Source organism: Plasmodium inui (assembly GCF_000524495.1).
Source record: "Plasmodium inui San Antonio 1 unplaced genomic scaffold supercont1.11, whole genome shotgun sequence".
In the NCBI taxonomy this organism is placed as follows: Eukaryota; Apicomplexa; class Aconoidasida; order Haemosporida; family Plasmodiidae; genus Plasmodium; species Plasmodium inui.
Window position 1 is genome coordinate 180,233 of NW_008481845.1, and position 18,157 is coordinate 198,389.

At 48.8% G+C, this 18,157-nt stretch overlaps 4 protein-coding genes across 4 annotated transcripts; 2 read left to right on the plus strand and 2 right to left on the minus strand.

Annotated features, from left to right (window-relative positions):
- Positions 1-722: 722 nt before the first annotated feature.
- C922_02920 (hypothetical protein) lies at positions 723-5,526 on the plus strand (the record flags this gene model as incomplete). The annotated part of the gene is made up of 10 exons (XM_008818518.1): positions 723-769; positions 972-1,059; positions 1,181-1,254; positions 1,389-1,453; positions 1,596-1,676; positions 1,845-1,901; positions 2,024-2,104; positions 2,247-2,329; positions 2,594-3,663; positions 3,846-5,526. 10 exons carry the CDS (start codon positions 723-725, stop codon positions 5,524-5,526), a joined length of 3,327 nt encoding a protein of 1,108 aa, XP_008816740.1.
- Positions 5,527-5,603: 77 nt separating this feature from the next.
- C922_02921 (hypothetical protein) lies at positions 5,604-11,046 on the minus strand (the record flags this gene model as incomplete). Its single annotated transcript, XM_008818519.1, has 3 exons — positions 5,604-5,668; positions 5,910-6,154; positions 6,269-11,046. The coding sequence occupies 3 exons, from the start codon at positions 11,044-11,046 to the stop codon at positions 5,604-5,606; spliced, it is 5,088 nt and encodes a 1,695-aa protein (XP_008816741.1).
- A 1,249-nt stretch (positions 11,047-12,295) lies between these two features.
- On the plus strand, positions 12,296-12,844 carry C922_02922 (beta-1,4-N-acetylglucosaminyltransferase; the record flags this gene model as incomplete). Its single annotated transcript, XM_008818520.1, has 2 exons — positions 12,296-12,709; positions 12,794-12,844. 2 exons carry the CDS (start codon positions 12,296-12,298, stop codon positions 12,842-12,844), a joined length of 465 nt encoding a protein of 154 aa, XP_008816742.1.
- A 932-nt stretch (positions 12,845-13,776) lies between these two features.
- Positions 13,777-16,686, minus strand: C922_02923 (hypothetical protein; the record flags this gene model as incomplete). Its single annotated transcript, XM_008818521.1, has 1 exon — positions 13,777-16,686. The coding sequence occupies one exon, from the start codon at positions 16,684-16,686 to the stop codon at positions 13,777-13,779; it is 2,910 nt and encodes a 969-aa protein (XP_008816743.1).
- Between the last annotated feature and the right edge of the window lie 1,471 nt (positions 16,687-18,157).

Sequence of the window (18,157 nt, forward strand, 5' to 3'; positions counted from 1 at the left end):
GTGTAGGCATACCAATTGGTCCACTTTTTTTTTGTCGCAGCTACTAAACCTTCATTCGCGCAGAAGTGTAAAATTCTTTTTAACTTATGTGAGCATTCTTCCTTTTTTTTTTGTGTATGTGTTCATGTTGCTGCTACCCCATGGTTAGACACGAATGACTGATCTGCAATGCTGCCAACTCTGGCAATGTCCCACGTTTGGCTAAACTTCCTCCCCCGTTGTTTACTTCGCCAGGTGCAGTGGGACGATTTCAGTGAAGGCACTCTGCACTTGCGCGAGGAGCTCGATTAGGGAAATTGTGGATTGTAGCAAAGAAGAAAAAGTCTGTGCCGGCTTCGTTAGGACGTTACGGGGATCGACCATCACGATAGTTCATTTGTTTATTCTAATTTTTTATTTTTTTTTTTATTTTATTTTTCATCGCATTGGTGACAATTCGCCCTTTTTATCGCTACGACCACGAGCTCATCGAACCATTTTTTGTCTACGTCCCGCCGCGGCAACCCTCGCAGGGCTCAGTTAGCGTTACAGTTGCGCCTTCGCCCGTCCCCCCCAAAAAAAACACACACAACGCAACGCAATGAAACGCAGCACGTCCCATTCAACATGCGCGCTCCCAATGGAAACGTGCAAGCTGAAGCTCTTTCTTTTCTCCTTGCTCGTGTGGTAACGCATCCAGGAGAGAGACGCACAGATGCATCGAAGCATTGAAGCTTCGAACCATGGACGCTTCAAACCATGGACGCTTCAAACCATGGACGCATTTCCCGTGTGACTCCCCTTTGAGCAGATCACAAATAAGCTTGCTGCACACTCGTGTAGATTCGCGAGGGAAGAGAGAGTGGATAACACTTTTCCTCATAAAGTGGCACCCTCCTACGGGAGAGCAGCATGCTGTGGTGTGGATCACTCGTACAGACCATTTATCTGTCCACACTTCCTCCCCCTCCTCACTGATGCCCCCCGTGCAGCCTCTTCGTGAAACTCACCTTCTACAAACGATTCCGATACACCTTTTATGGAGACTATGAAGAACAGAAACTGTCCCTCTACTCGGAGGTACCACAACCTCCCTGGAGCAACCCCCGTGTACCAACGTGACCTGCTCAACGAAGCAACACTCTGTGTTGCAAATTCAAACAGACGGATGGTGTGCCGCTTCACTTTCTCCACTCCACAGGAATCCTTTTACTTCTCCTTCTATGACGACATCGTGAAATCGGAGACCTACCTGGAGGGCATCAAGCTGCTTATGTACCTTGCACAATTGGGGAAGCCCCCGAGAGGAGGCGTGGTGGCCCAGAGAGGAGACTTGACGGCCCCGTGTTCACACATCACCACGCAGCGCCCATCACGCACTGATCACCTCTCACCGCCTTCCCCTTCAGACACGATGAAAGAAGCGAATACCCCAATACGATCAATGCCATTCGGCGCTTCAACATTTACCCCGGTAAGCACAAAAAAGTCCTGGAACGGTTCCTTCACATTATAAGGTGGTTCCCTTTTTACACTCTCCTATCGTCTCACCACGCACACAAATGAGGCTTCCCTCGTGTAGACAAATCTGCACCTCTCCTTTTTTCTACCCTCAGAAATTGTCCTCGGAACAGTCTGGAGGATGCTTAATTTAAAGGAGCGCTTCCTAACACCTTTCAATTTTTACGTACACGGAGGTATGTCCTCGCGGAGGTTAAGAGGCAACATATGCTGTTCTTCATTTCGTCCCTGTCGTCTGTGCAACAGATGTAGTTGCTTCAGGACAGGTCATCACCGAAAATGGAGGACCGTCTTTCCTTCCTTCTTCCCTTCCTTCCTTCTTTCATTTTTTTTTCCCCTTTCAGTTCTGCTTTCCCAGGCTGCCAGCGTCGGCGTCTTATTCTTTTTCTCCGTTTATTTGGGTAAAAAGGGGGACTACCCCCAGAAGGAGTGATTTTTCCGTTTCTCCTGCCCCACAGGAGTCACTTTTCCTTTTTTCCTCCCCCACCATTGCTCTGCCCCTGTTGTTCATTCCTCTTCTCAGGACGGTCCTACATTTCGGGCGTCATTTTTCTGATGCTTTTTTTTTCCTGCTATAGGGAGAAGTTCATCATGCGATTGTCAGGTGGGTTCTGTGGAGTGTCCCACCAGGAAGGGGAGGTAGCACAGATGGGGGGGGCCCTTATGCTATACAGTGGCAGTCTTCTGTGCGCCTCCAACATTCCAACATTCTATGCGTGCCAACCTAATGCTCTCCTCCCCTGCAGCCTTCCCACTGAGAGAGAACTTCGCCTCAGTCTACATGTGGTGCAACATCTTACTCATTTACACCATTTTACGGGAGAGGAAGGTGACACAGGAATGGAAAATATGCATCGGTGAAATCCCGTCTCCACTAAAAATACAAAAAACAAAAAACAAAACAAAACAAAAAAAAAAAAACAGAACAAAAAACAAACAAAAAAGGGGGGGAGCAAGGGAAAGAAGCGGGTTTACCTCACCTTACGCGTGTGTCTACCTACCGCATGGACATCACCCTAATTGGCTTCTCCCCCTCCTTTCGATGCCCTCACCGCTTTTACATCTGAACCGTCCTCCGCACCCACTCGCGCAGAAGAAACATAACGCCTACCTCGTCTTCCTCTTCCTGTCGTCCTTCCTTTTTTTCATCACCTGGCAGTTTTCCGTTTTCGTCACGCTGACCCATGTGGTGGCTCTGTTCGGATTAGACTTACTTGGATTTAACATTCAGAAGGAGTTGCACAGCATCCTCGTGACATTATCCTGCTCTTACGTCGTTTCTCTGTTGGCGACTTTCTTCCCACGTTATTTGATGTGTACCTATCTGCCATTCGTGTTGGCTAGCCTCATTATTACGAATGTGCTTTACCGACGGGGAGGTGGCACTGCGAATGATGTAAGACGTGGCGGTGCCAATGAGGTAAGACGTGGCAATATCCATGATGGAAGACCTGAAGCCGCTTCTAACCGAAGGGATGGTGCCCCGAGTGAGATAGACCCCCCTTGGATATTACCCCTCCAGTTGCCCCAGTTACGAAGCCAACTAGCGTTCATGCTGAAGAAGGGGATCACGTCCATAGTGATCTTCCTTCTCCTTCGACTGACTACCGTTGGAATGGAGAAGGATGACTCGCACGTTCTGTCTCTTCTAAAAGTGCGTCTGCATCTAAGTAGCCACGACTTCGACAGCATGATTTACAGTGTGGGTTCAGAATTCAATCCCTTTACCAGACATATGTTCAGCATGATAAGGGAGACCTCCCTCTTTGATTACTTCGTCTTCTTTAACTTGATTCTGCTTCTCTACGGGGTGAATTATGTTTCACACGTTTGGCGAGCCACGCGGGGTGGAAGCGACGAACAAAGGCGCGCCAAATTGAGTGTGAGTGGCTGCGACGAACAAGGGGGCGACAAATTGGGTGTCTGCAACAGATTGCGTGTGAGCTACTGCGACAGGGGGGTACGCGTCCGGTTCGAAGTGTTCCACGCGCAGTTCCTCTACCTGGTGGTCCAGTTTATCTTTTTCGTCCTGCTGATGCTGATAATCTCCCGCTTGCGTGTCCTGGCCCTGCCCCTCATGTGTCTGCTTAGCAGTCTTGTGGGGTCTCCACTCCTCCTTGGGGACATCTACAGCGTCACACGGGAAAATCTGCTCCACCTCGGGTATGGGAGACGCGTTTCCACTTGGGAAGTCACCTTCTGTTCTTAGAGCTGATCACGTGGGGCACCCCACACATTCCCGATTTGGGGCCTATGGTATCCAGCACTCAACGGAGACCCCCATGAACGATACACCGCTGAACGATACGCAACTGAATAATACACCGCTTCCCTCCCCCACGCAGGGCCAGCAAGAAGAACCTATCCCGCCTGATCATCCAGGGGATCTGCCTCCTGGAGTGCGCATACCCATTTGCGAAGTACTTCCCGACGTACGAGTACGTTAACCTCACGGGGAACGAGCCAGTCAACATAGAGAAGAACCTCGATCTGGTCGTGTGGCTTCGCCAGAATCTGAAGGAAGGTGAACCCATTCTTACAGACATCCCTACATCTAGCTTCCTCAGATCGACAACCAACTTTAAGATGGTTCTGAACCCACAGTATGAAAATGTAGCCATGCGAAGGAGAGTGCAGGATTACTACATGTTTTCCTCATGTCTCCCTTTCAGTGATGCCAAAAGGTACTACTACGATAGATACAAGGTCCGCTACTTCGTGGCAAACATTTACAGATGTGCTTCTATCTCCAACGAAGCGACCAATGCCTTCAGCATTGCTGAGCTCGTGGGTTCAGACTATGCCAGATGTAGACACAGAACAAGTATGAAATTCTGCCAGCGTGTGTTGTATGACGACAGAAACTATAAGACTCTGTATCGAAACGGAAAGTTTAGTGTGATCTATTTTGATCCCGTACATGTATTGGATGATTCTCCTTATGAGCAGTTCGACGAGGGGAAGTACGCTCATGTCAGGTTCTACATCCCCTGGATCTCCAGATGCATGCAGACAGATTCAAAGTGTCAGGAACACATTGTGGACGTGGCAAGATCCCACCTCGATATCCTCCGATACAACAAAATTGGGTTCACCCTTTACAAGTTCGTCCAGAGGACCTTCCTCGACGGAAAACATTCGCTTCCATTCAGGGAGAGTGATCTTCTCTCCGTGGGTAGTATCCACCCCTCTGAGGAGCCATCCCCCCAGGGGCATAACCTTCATACCCTTTTCCACATGGCCGAGTTTTACGACTACGATGTGCGCGACGCGAAAAAGGCGCACCAACTGTACAAGAGAGCCATCCAGCTGATCACACTCCCGAGGGGATGCAACCAATCGGACCAACCGGATCAAGCGAATCAAGCCGATGAAGCCGATGAAGCCGACCGATCGAATGGGGTCTACCGAGCCCACCACCCCTCCGTGACCGTGCCCACCTTGGTCCCCTTTGTCCCTATCGCGAAGCGCATTCAGATGATCACTTCGTATATATACTTCCTACTAGACACGGCTTCGTCCGCTGGACGGGCCGACATCCTCAATCTGTACCAGAACATGGACCTGCTTGTGGTTGTCGCCGGTTCTGCGCTGGACGACGGGTTCTACTACGAAGGGGGTACGCCTCGAATGAAGGAGCGGCCCACCAGGGGGGAATCACACAACGAGGCCAATGCAGTCAACACACCCAATGCAGTCAACGCAGATAACGCACCCAATGCCGCCAATGCAGCCAACCCTACCGCTGCACCTCCGACGGGTCGCCCAGACGCCGGACAAACCATCAGAAGAACATTCAACGCAGGGGATCTCGACTCAGCCGTAACTCTCCTCTGCGAAAATGCAGCCTACCTCTACAAAATCAGGAAAGAAAACCCAAAGTATATTTCTATTTATAAAAAAATGTGGACGCTGGCTAAGCGCGTCTCCCACATGAATGAGTGTGTTTTGCGGAATTACCACTTGTTTGAGCAGAGGCGGATTGGGGTCCTGGACTACCTGGCCTTCTTCTACCTCTACCGCTGACGGGGGGGTGCACGAAGAGTATCTCCAGGAGAGTACCTCTTTCTGAGTACCTCCTGGTGCACCGCCCTCCCGCGCTGTCACTTCAAAAGGAAGAGGAGGAAAAACACACCGACGACCACGAAGGCCACGACGATCCAGACACCTGCAGGGGGTGGGAGTGGGGTGGTTTAGAGGGACACCAAGGATATTAACTTTTTTTTTTCTTCTTTTTTTTGTTTTTTTTTTTTCTTTCTTTCATAGTCGAGTGTGACACCCCAGTTGTGCAAAACGAACAATTGCTCGAACTGATCGAACTGATCGAACTGGTCGAAGTGGTTGGTTCGCTCCGACTGGTTGGTCTTCTCTAACTGCAGGAACTCCTGGCAGCCTTAGGGGAGCCCCACCTGTCCACTTCAAGCCGTGCATGATGGACGCCGTGGCGGCTCCGAACTTCTCGTTGATGGTGACCCAATCGACGTACGTCCTGTTCTCCGTGACGGGGGGGAGGAAGGGATCCTTGTTGGGTTCGTCCCGGCCGTTTCCGACGGGGTCGACCTCCGCCTCCGCCCTGGGCAGAATGCACGCCTCGACCTCGACGCTGCCGCGCACCTTGTTCTTGTGGGCGGGGTGCTTGCACTGCAGCCAGAACCTGGTCGGGGGGATAGGGGGCGATAGGCGTCGGGGTTATGTGCTAAGCAGTTACAAAGGGTGGGTAAGGGGTGTTTTCATAACTGGTGTGTGGCCGCTTCCCCTCTGCACCTACCTCGGGATGTGGTAGAGGCCGCGCTTCTTCCTGGCGCGATAAAAGGGCGCAGCCAGGTTGAGCGTGGCCTCGCCGATGGGCTCACTGGAAGACAGCAGGGCGTAGTTATGCACCTGCACCTTGATGTTAGTGGCATTAGTAGGTATCTTCACATTGTAGACAAATCGCCAATTGAAGACACCCTTGCCATCCTTGCTATTGTAGTGTGTGTCTGTGTCTCTCTTATCTTCTGTATCTTCATCTGTGTATATGCATCTAACGAAGAGGCTAATGGTGGGACTATCATCCATGGCAACATTGTTGACCTTCCAGATGACTAGCCTGAGCTGATAATCATCGGGCTCATTGGAGCATAGAATCTTTACTGGATTCCTTTGAGCAAACTCTTCGGTGAAAATCTCAAACCAGCATCTTAACGATCCATGAGAGATGGTACTATTTTCTAACTTCAACGATCTTAACTCGATGGGCATGTTATCATCCATCATGAGCTGTCTTATCCTGGGATTGAAGTATCTGTCTTCCATATCGATATACGTGTAACCGATCACCTCATCTGAGATAGAACCCTGATTCATGATACACACCTGGATGATGGATTCATCTGGAAAAGAACACAGAAGCTGGTAGGACCTATTAAATTCCGGCTTGTACCCTTGTCTTTTAATATGCCCTATGTCTTTAATGTTATGAGACAACCCTCCAGGGATATTAGTAATCTCGTTGCTATTCTTTATCCAAACGTAGGTCGTTATGTCTGTTGCTCCAGATGGAGGATTCAACCCTCTCGCTTGGATGATATAAGCTCGAACAACTAAATTACGAGTCATCTTGTATTCACTAACCAGATTTTCGCATTTTTTCAACATCTCCTTTTTCAGGTGAATAGTATTGTCATCATACACATTACACAGATATTTGAGATACCCTACTGCTTCTGGAATGCCCGAATCGGTGCATCTAAATATGGTTGCTCGTAGGTAAGGTAAATCATCCACATTCATATCCACTTCATATTCGTATAACATCTCATCCCTCTGTATTTCTTCTTGTTCATCATCTCCAGCTATCGATAACTGGAAGTTTAGTGCGTCTTCGCTGAACCCATGAATCGTTTTTTTCTCTTTTTTTTTACTCTCATGTTGGTTCTTTTTTTCCTTCCCTTCTTCGTAGTTTTTCCCTTTGAAGAAGTTCACGTCTCTTAACTTTATCTTCCTTTGGCTCGCGTTACTGTCGTTTTCGCCATGCTGATTCTCCTCCACAGTGACAGCTGGATCGCTCGTGTATTCGCTAGCCTTGAAACACACGTGCTCCAGTGCCTCCTCTATCCGCACGTTTGCGAAATCGGGGTCATTATAAGGTACGTACTCCGTGTTGGGGAATTTGCTCATGTTCTTCTTTTTCTTCCTGCTGAGGTGGGGCTGCGCGGAGGTCCCATGGTTCTTCTCTGCGTTATTGTTGTCTTGCTTCTTATTGTCTTGCTTCTTACTGTCTTGCTTCTTGCCGTCTTGCTTCTTACCGTCTTGCATCTTACCGTCTTGCTTCTTCCCCCCCGTCGCCCCATCGCCATGATCCAGATCGTCCTCCCAGGCGGGGTTCCCCGTTCGGAGGGTTTCTTCCTCCTCCTCAGGGTCGAAGCCCGGCCCGCCCAGCTCGATGGTCGCCTCCATCGCCGCCTCCGTGACGACCTCGTCATCTGCCCGTGTGTCGCCCGCCTCGGAGGCGCCCTCCTCCAGCATATTCAAAGACAAAGCGTGGAACCCCCCTCCTCGGGCCCCTCCGTCTCCGTGCCCCTCATCATCTGTGCCACCTCCTCCTTCTCCTCCCTCACAGTCAAATAGCCTATTCGTGATTTTCCTCGAAGCCATGGAGCTCTTCTTATACACCAGAGCACTGTTGTAAGGTTTACGTGCCCGTTCCGCATCTTCCATTAGAACCTCCTCCAATAGATGTAACTTAAATAATTCGACGCACTCCTTCTTCTCATACTTGTCTAGCCAAGGAAGTAACGGGTTCAGCGTGATGTACGCCGTGCCGATTAAGTTGTTATTGTTGGTTGCCTTGGCTGACTGGGAGGCATTCCCTCCGGTGGAAGTGAACCCAGTAGTTGCTTCTCTGTCCTCCACACGTACTTCGAGAAAACTATGATGTTGCATCCGCTTTGGCAAGGCAACATCGAGTGAGAAGTATTTTAGAAAATTCCAGTTGCCTTCCTTCCCCGATATTACTTTACTAACCGTTTCGTGCCAAAGAAACTGAGATGTGTCGTCCACGTCTCTCCCGAAACAGACAGTCACGGAGGGGTTCTTTAACGGTTTGAACATACGTATGCCAACAAGGAACAGAGACACGTGTCCTGGCAAAGTAGAAGGTCTGATATCATCATAAAAAGGGTAACTGTCATCTAGAACCCGTTCCAAGGGGACTAATTCAAACCCGACCAAAAGCTTCGCTTTGCATTTTTTATACTGAGACGATTTCAGGTTTACCCAAACAGGAGAGCGCTTCCACTCTATGGGGACCTTCATAATCGGGTAAGTACAAGAACCTAGCAGTATGTCGTCATCGTTATAGAGGAACGTCTTATTAACAGAGAAGGCCTCAATCGATATGTCCGGAGCGAGGTTCAAATTTGTAGGGAGAATCACTTCTACCTCATACGCTTCGTAGTAATTCGGATTCAGTGTGTGCAAGATCGTGCTTGTCTTTATCGTCTGTCCTGCCAATTCAACCTTTATGTACGGATCTGGAAAGGAGTCGTACCCCTTTGCAGGGAAATGTAACCCTTCGTAGATTAACGCCCGGAAGAAATACCTACACAGTTTGTATTCCAATCGTTGCTGCCTTTTCTTAAAAAGATGAAATGGAACCAGGCTGGCATAAAACGAGATGCTATAATCAAGGGAATTAGTGTCCACATTTTTCATGGAGAACCATTTGGGCTTGTTCTCATTAAGTAGGAGGTACTTAAAAGGGATGCGTACATAACTCTTTAGCTTATAATTGCTCATAAGATCGGAGTCATTGAAAGGATCTTCTGACTGCTTATTTATGGAACTCATATGATTTAATTTCATACCGTTTTTTACATCCCCTGTGTCGTATAAGTCTCTATTGTTATGTATTCCTCCCCCACCAGATGCATTGTAGACACTCCTGCGGCTAGTTATCCAATCCGTCACGGCAAGGTTCGATTTGACGTAAATGTAGAGGAAGATGTCATATATCTGATCGGTATTGCTCTGTGGTAAGAAGATTCGAAATTCATTTATCCGTCCTGTACTCTCATTCAGGACGTAGGACCCTACTTCGTTTGGTAGAAGTACAGACGTTTTCAGTTTATGTGGGCCCAATCCACAAACACATACGATGCTGTCTCCATTCCCATCATACGTTTTGTTATACCCTCCTTGGATATTCTCTGAGTTATAGTTTCCCCCCTTGTTGTGACTACTCCGTACAGACAATATCTGATAAATGTCGGCGCAAAAAATGAACTCCTTATTCGGTGGGTCTGGTTCTACTCTAGCTGACTTTATCCGTATAGGTCCTGGTGCATGCGTTTTGGTGGCACTTACACTGAGGAAGATTCTTCCTCCGTAGAGATAAAACTCCTTCAGATTGTCGTCGTAGGAAAACATATTCTGCATTTTGGTTACTCCCAAAATTTCATTAATATTGATTCCTTGTGTTGCATTTTTGAATAACTTTTCCGCCGTGGCTGAGAAGAGATAATTCCCTAGTGCATTAGCCGATGTCGGGGCATTACCAGTCTGAGTCACACCAGGTGCATTAGCACTAACGTTCTGATTATATAGACTATTTCTCGGGGCAATCTGGTTCTGCGGATTGTAATATATGTTATACCATCTTGGGTGCAGTTCCCTTTTTAGAATGTCAAACAAGTCTAGCAAAACGCTCAGCATGACTACCCCATTATGTTCTCCATTCACCAGCTCGATGATTATATTTTTATCGTAACATGGAGTGCACGTTGGGATGTGTACGCTCAGATTCCACACAGGGTTTGGGTCATTTCTAATCACTTTGGTACTCTCCTCGAACCCGTTGTGCGTTACCTTCACATAGGGCTCCAATGTGTTGGAAAATAACATACTGCTGCCGATAAAATCCATGTCCTGTCCCCGGAAGATGTTCACACATAGGTCATAGTGTGTGATGTGTATGTCGAGCCCTTTGTTCGCCCCGAACTCGGTGTTGTCATCCTCTTCTCCTCCTTCAGCAGCGGGAGCAGAATCACCTCCTGCTGCCAATCCAGCAGCATTTGACCTACTCACAGAGTCACTTATGTTTGTCTTCACACTATCATTGATGATTGGAATGGCATCCCCGGGACCATACACCCCCACGGAAATGAGCAGAAATCCCACTTCGTCGAGGGGTAAGTCTGGGTTTCTTAACTTAACCCAAATCCTATACAGCCAGTGCTGCACTTTCGAGTAAACGTAATTTAATCCGAAGGAGCATTTTCCAATAAGGGCACTCTGTATTGTGTATTTGTGAAACACACACACGTCTATACTGGTTCGCTGAAAATGGTAATCAGTCAAATCCATCGAAAAATTGAAAGACGTATTATATTCCACGTTCACTGCTTGATTTTTCTTCGGCGTGCATTTGCTTTCATTATTGACTGTGACTTGGACGTAGGGGTTTGGGATGATCTCCTTTTCGTTTGCGCTCTCGCGGAAGCTCAGATCCTTCACTTCGTGGATGTCCACCTTGATGTTGTACTGCGTCTTCTTTGCGAAGTTCATTTTGGGGAAGCGGCGGGGAGGGGGGGGTTGATATTCGCGGCAAACTCGGCATGCTCAGCCCAGTGGAGTGGTCGCCGTGCGAGTTGCATCGTGGGAAAGGGGACGGTCACCGTGCAGTTGTCCCACGTGCAATTGTCCCTATCACGGTTGTCCACCTTCCTTCGGGGACCTTCCTCCCCAGGGCGGCCCCTTCCTTTAGGCTAGTTTGATCGGAAGGGGTACTCCCATCTACCTCAATGTTCTTCCCATTGTGTGTTGCTTCTCTGCTTCTTCGTCGCTTCGTTGCTTCGATGCTACCCCGCTTCGTTGCTCCCCTTTTTTCTGAACGTGGAGGCGAAAAAGACCCTTTCGGGGGATTTTTTTTTTTTAACAAAATAGCCAAGTTGTTCAGGCGAAAAAGGCAAATTGTGCACAGCTGCTCAGAAATGACTGCTTAAAAAAAAAGAAAAAGATACAATAAAATAAAAGCATGATGATGAAAAATGGAAAATATGGCCAATGTGCAAATGTGCCAAATATGGCAGTTAAAAAGGGACTCATGCGGGGGAAGATAACCAGTTGAGAAACTCCTCACACATCGCGGGGTCCCCACTGTGTAATTCGAGACCCAGCAAAGGTATGTCCCCGGCCCTTCCCAAAGAAGTAGTCCCCCACCCCAACAGACGAAACCGTCTATGCCATTTGGGAATGCATGCAGGTGTTCACATGGGGTTTGTGCTTCCCCGGAGAAGCGGCCACACTTGAGCACATGTGCAGTTTGTGTATGATGCGAAGGGGGGGGCGGAGCGGATCAAACGTTCATGCGAGGAATCATGAGAAGAACAACATGGACTGTGCAACCCTTTTTCTTTCTAATAAAACGAATCAACAGGCAGTTGTGTGGAATGCATACTCTCCTGACGCTGAATTACGCGTTTGTATTTCCTGGCGGGAGCTCGAACAAGTAGCCCCCCTAACAAAGACACCCCAGAACCCTGTGACGGGGGACCCTCCTTATGGGTGTACCTTCTGATGAGCTGATGCCATCGGAAGATCTCTCCCCCGTTTTATATATGCCCCAAGTGGGGACGTTCTTTTTCTTTTTTTTTTTTTTCTTTTTTTTTTCCTACCCCTCCCTTCCTTCACTGAACACCGCGCAAGAGTACAAATTGGTGGCACCCCTCTCTGGGAAGAAACCTTCTAAAGGGGGCGGCAGGAGGAGTGTATGAGGCCTAGGTGTAATGTGGCCCCAAAGAGGAACAAACCCAAAATGGAGGGAGCAAAAGACGGAGGAAACAAAATCCTGTTTGTCACAGTAGGGTCGCACAAATTCGATGATCTAATAAAGCAGATCGACACGAAGGATTTCCACATCTTTCTCCGACGTCAAGGCTTCGCCAAAATGACCATGCAGATAGGTGAGGGCACCTACGAACCGAAGTTAACCTACAGACATAGCAGAAATAAGGAGGACTTCCTTACGCGAGTGAAATTCTTTCGATACAAAAAGGACCTACAAAAGGATCTTCAAAAGGCTGACCTCATTTTAAGTCATGCCGGATCAGGCACCACCATCGAAGGGTTACGCATGAAGAAGAAAATGCTAATCGTGGTAAATGACAAATTAAAGGATAATCATCAGCTGGCGTTTGCAAGATTTTTACATTCGCTCAATTACTTGGAGGTATGTGAATGCTTGATGGATCTTCCGGCGCGAGTGCTGCGGTGCCTGCAGACGCCCGCGTTCGCGCCCTTCCCCGCCCCGCAGCCGGAGCCCTTCCTGCGGGACCTGCGCGCGCTGATGGAGGAAGCGAAGTAGCGCAAGGAGGCACACCGGCACGCTGCCCAACGCACAGCGGCTTGGATATGTTTCATAAAAAATTACGCATCTATGGAGAGAGAGAAAAAAAAAGAAGAGGCAATGCGGTAGTGCTATAGTGACGCAACGGCTGAACGGCTGAACGGCTCAACGACTCAACGCCGCAATAAGATTTCCCGACGTCGCCGCGGCACACACCTCGCACAAGCAGCGACTTACACTGTTGCTACGCCTCGGGAAAAAAAGTGAAAAAAATTGGTCACACGGGAAGAACAGCGAAGCAGATATGGAAAATGAAAAAACACAATAGGGGATGCAAAAAAACATGTATCTCTAGAGAGAAGAAAAAAATGATCCACACGAAAAACACACAAATGGTAACATTCCTATAGTTAGGCACAAAATGGGTGCGAAGTATCGCACGGGAAGAAAAAACACATCCTAAAAAGGAAAAAAAAAAAAAAAAAATAATTCGGATTAGGCTTCCTCTCCTTGGACGAGGAATGAAGACCTCAGGCTTAAAAAAAAAATGAAGGCTTTCCGAAATGGCAAGAGGTGGCGTGGCATGCCATCCCGATACTGTCATGCTGAGATTGCCATCCGTCGCTGGAGGTCCTGGTGAGAGCAGCTCACACCACTGTGTGCACGTCTGACACGCGCAGTTGTATGTGTATGTCTCTGTAGCTGCTCTTCGGCAACCGCTTCTATGGGAGGAACCCCAACTGGTGCAAATAAACCCACTGGCAAGGTTTCCTTTCCAGTTTTTTTTTTTTCTTTGTCTTTCTGCATGGCGGCGAGGGTCTGCTACCTTACCCAAAGGGACCACTTCGCCTTCCATATATAATGTTTTCTCACAAAAAATTTAAACGGAGACTTCGCAAAATGCAGCCGATTTTGCAAACCCGGTGTAGTGATCTCCGCGTCTCCTACTGCTAAGGGGCCTCCCGCTTAAAGACGCTCTCGTGCTCGCCTCTCGACGCGGCCTCCTCCGCCGCCGCCTTCTCCACGGCCTTCAAAATGATTGACTCGAAAAGCTTGTTCACGTCGAATTCGTTTGAGTCGCTCATATCTTTCTTTGTCTTGGATACCCTCAGCATGATCTTCCCCAATATTTTTAACGCCTTGGCTCTTTGCAACCTTATTTTGATTGATACCCCTTCATCGCGCAGGACCTTTTCCGCCACCTTCCTCACGGTGCACTCTATATCCCACAGGACCACCTTCAGCACGTTTCTTATAATGATGCCGAACGCTTCCTTGCTCTTCTTCTCGAGGCTGGCTTGGCGATCCATTTGTCTGTTTCGATCTGGCATTGGTCGCCAGGGGTTATTATCATGCGTCTGCTGCGGTTGAGGAATGCCGCAGCGCATCGCCTCCCTGCTGCTGCTCCGGGGATGCGCTGGCCCCGCCGCTTCAGCAGCCCCGCCAAAGGCGTGAGCGCCACCAAAGCCGCGAGCACCACCAACGCCGCCAACACCCGGCACTCCTGAAGAGATCGCCCCCTCCTTGTGCCTATTCTTGTGTCTTCTCTTTTCCTTCCGCTTCTCTCCAAACAGATTGCTAAACTTGTCGCCAACTTTATGGCTGAACTTTCCCCGATTGGAGTTACCGCTGGAATGGCTCCCACTGGAATGGCTCCCACTGGAATGGCTCCTACTGGAATAGCCTGCACTGGGATAGCCTGCACTGGGATAGCCTGCACTGGGATAGCCTGGACTGGGATGGCCTGCACTGGGATAGCCTGGACTGGGATGGCCTGCACTGGGATAGCCTGGACTGGGATAGCCTGCACTGGGATAACCTGCATTGGGATAGCCTGCATTGGGATAGCCTGGACTGGGATTGCCACCACTGGGATGGCCTGCACTGGGATGGCCTGCACTGGGAGGGCCTGCACTGGAATTGCCTGCACTCGGATTGGCTCCACTCGGATAGGCCCCACTGGGATACCCTCCACCGTAGTTGTCACTCAAGTTCCCCCTTCCACCCCCGTCTGGACCCTCCTTCTGAGTGTTACTCTCCCCAAGGCTGTCTTTCCCCTCTGCGGTGATCTTGGTGTCCCCTCTCCACTCGACGCCGTCCGAGTTGCCATACCTTTCGTTCAAAGAAGCCATCCTCTGCATCGTGAAGAAGGTACTAATGATGGATGTTGCTAGCCCAAAGTTGTTCTGAACTGATCGTGTATGAGCCTGTATATTCGGGACAGCAGCTCCAATACCCCACAGAGTCGTCACTTCAGCAATGAACGAAGAAGCACTATTACGATAAGTCCATCCAATGGATTCTAAAATGGAGCTTGAAAATGAGGAGTCCAGCAAATCGGTGATCTCTTTTTCCATTCTCTCTGCCCATTTTACATCCCCATCGACATATGGTTGTAACCTCTCTCTTAGAAGGAGAGCCAACTCGACTTCCCTCTTGGATTGCTCTACTTCCATTTCGGAGAACATCTTCCCTCTCTGCATATTAATATCTTCAATAGAGCTGTTACTCTCGAATGCTAATTTGATAAAAAATGCCACACGTAAGGTACCTATATAATCGGACAACTCATCTGAGCTGTATAGCATCATAAATAACAGAGCTGGATCGATAAGAACCATACCCTTCGTTGCATTCAGTCCATGTCTGTTATAATCTGCTCTCCTTTCTGAGTCACTTAACACCTGGTATGCTTCGTTAATTTTTTGAAACTTCAACTTGGCTTCAGGATCATCAGAATTTTTATCTGGATGCCACTTCAGGGCTAATTTGTAGTAACTCGATTTAATCTCACTTGACGTGGCAGTGGGTTTAACATTTAGAATGTCATAATATGTTGTATCCACACATACGGGTGTTCCCTCCGGGGCACCACTTGCATCCGTGGCTGCACCAGTAGGAGCGCTGCTAAACATCCCTGTGCCATCCAAGCCTACTCCAAATTTGCTTCCCCTTTTGGAAGAGGATTTATTGGCAGAATCTCCATCCTTCCCGAGGATCTTCTTTGCTTCCTCGTCTAAGAAATAACCTGTCTTGTATTCGTTGCAAATTGGTGCACTTTCAATGTTGGAGAAGAGATTGCCCAATCCGAGGTTGCTAAAGAATCCGCTGCTATGTTCGCCGCTTCCACTCGGATGACCTCCCATCGGGGAAGCGACCCTTGGGGGGGGACCAGTCGGATGACCTCCCATCGGGGAAGCGACCCTTGGGGGGGGACCAGTCGGATGAGATCCCATCGGAGAGGCGCCCCTCGGATGACCTCCCATCGGGGAGGCGCCCCTCGGATGGCCGCTTAACCCAGACTCTCTCCAACTGTTACCTCTACTCATTTCCTCCTGCCTATTTCCCTTCATATCCGTGTATTTTTCTCTGCCACCCCTGCTGCTGTGATCACTTCCGGGCCCTCTTCTCCCACTACTACTGCTGCGATGTCTACCTCCATCATCAATCACTCCACTCCACTCTCTTTCATCTGACCTGTACTGTTTGTTGTGCTTGAATTTGTATTTATGGCGATTTTTATCATGAGAGTTCTCTCCGCTGCTCGCACTACTCCTTGTTCCGTCCCTAATCCGGGGGTCTAAGCTATCCTCGAAAAATGCCTGCGCAGGGGGTCTGTTCGCTGTGGCTTCCGCGAGGTTCGGCGGCATGTTCGGCGGCATGTTCGGTGGCATGTTCGGCGGCATGTTCGGTGGCATGTTCGGTGGCATGTTCGGTGGCATGTTCGGTGGCATGTTCGGCGGCATGTTCGCCGGTACATTCGTCCCTACATTTGGCGTCCCCCCGTTTGTTGTGGTGACTTGGTTGCTGGGGGCGGTGAACCAGCTCCCGTAGTCGCCGAAGAAGCCCCAGTTCGACATGGCTTACTTAGGGAGGTCTCAATGGGGGGGGTCTCCCTGTGTAGGTCTCACTGTGTACCTCTCACTGTGTGCCTCTCACTGTGTGCCTCTCTCTGTTGAGGGGGTCAGGGAACAGTGCCGCTAAATGGGTCACTATGTAGAGTGTTTACGCATCTGTGTGTATATGCGGGGCCAATCACCCACTGGCGAGGACTCTTCCGAGGAACTGCCCCCCCCCCTTAAGAGGACCTCGCACCGACGCAGCTGTCACGAGTCAGCGATGTTGTGTCCTTCACCTGAGATTAGCTGCTCCACTTCCCCTTGGGGAGGAAAATAAAGCGAAGAAAATGGGAATGGGAGCAATCGGGTGTGGAAGAGGATAAGAGAACGAGAAAAAAGGGCAATAAAGAACAGGTATGTATATGCGTGTGTGCGAGTGCGTCCGTGTGTGGGTAAAGCGAAGGGAGCCCTTCAGAATGAACGTCTCATCAAATCATTTATAGTAAAAGGGAAGGCCGGGTGGCCGAAGGGCTATGGTACGGGGGGATGGAAAAACTCAAAGCGGGACATGAAGAGGTTAAAAAGGAACATATAAAAAAAGAGAGATCAAAGTGCCTACTGAGAGGAAGCATGCAAACAGGGACGATTCGTTTGCTTCATAATCTGCGCTACGGTGTCAACATCTGCGGCCGAATTGGCGCCATTCACCGGTCAGCCAATCGGAAAGCAAAAAAAGAACCACAAACGGCAAAAGGAAAAAAAAAAAAAAAAAAAAAAAGCATAAAACCAAGCAAATCGTGAAGCAAGAGGCAAACAGAGAACTCGCAAGTTCGCAACAAGAGCATGGTCGCAAAAAAAAAAAAAATTCAATCCCAAGTGGGAGTCTCAAGGTGACATAAAATAACAGCGGCGTGGTGGAGGGGCTCCCCTGCTGCGCGCAATAATGAAAAAAAAATATAAAAAAAATATAAAAAAAAATATAAAATAAAGAATAAAAAAAATATACCACAGATAATTTGAATTGACAAAATAAGCATCAGCGTTAGTGAAGCGGCTAGGTGGCAAAGTTCACACCATCGCGAATCGTTTCGCAAAATGGTATGTTATGGTGACCCAAATGATCGATCAAATTTCGCCTGCCACTGTCCGCCACGTTGCCATAAAAAAAAGAAGAGAAGTATTGTACTTTGAGCGATTGATGGCTGTGTGTGTATAGGGCGGGGGGGGTAGTTATGCATTTAAGTTTTTTTTTTTTTTTTTTTTTTTTCCGCCTGTGCTACTGCTTTTTTTTTTTTTTAAGGGAAGAGACGCATTCGCGTCAGTGACCCCATTGAACTTTCTCCCTTTTTCTGTTGCTGCCCCTAACCTGTCGCTTTTTTAACCTGCCTGATGATTGAGCACCTATTCATTTGTTACTGTTACTGCTGCTGTTGCTGTGGGGTGTCCCACCCATTTGGTTCGTTCAGCTCCTATGCAGCATCGATCCTCTGTT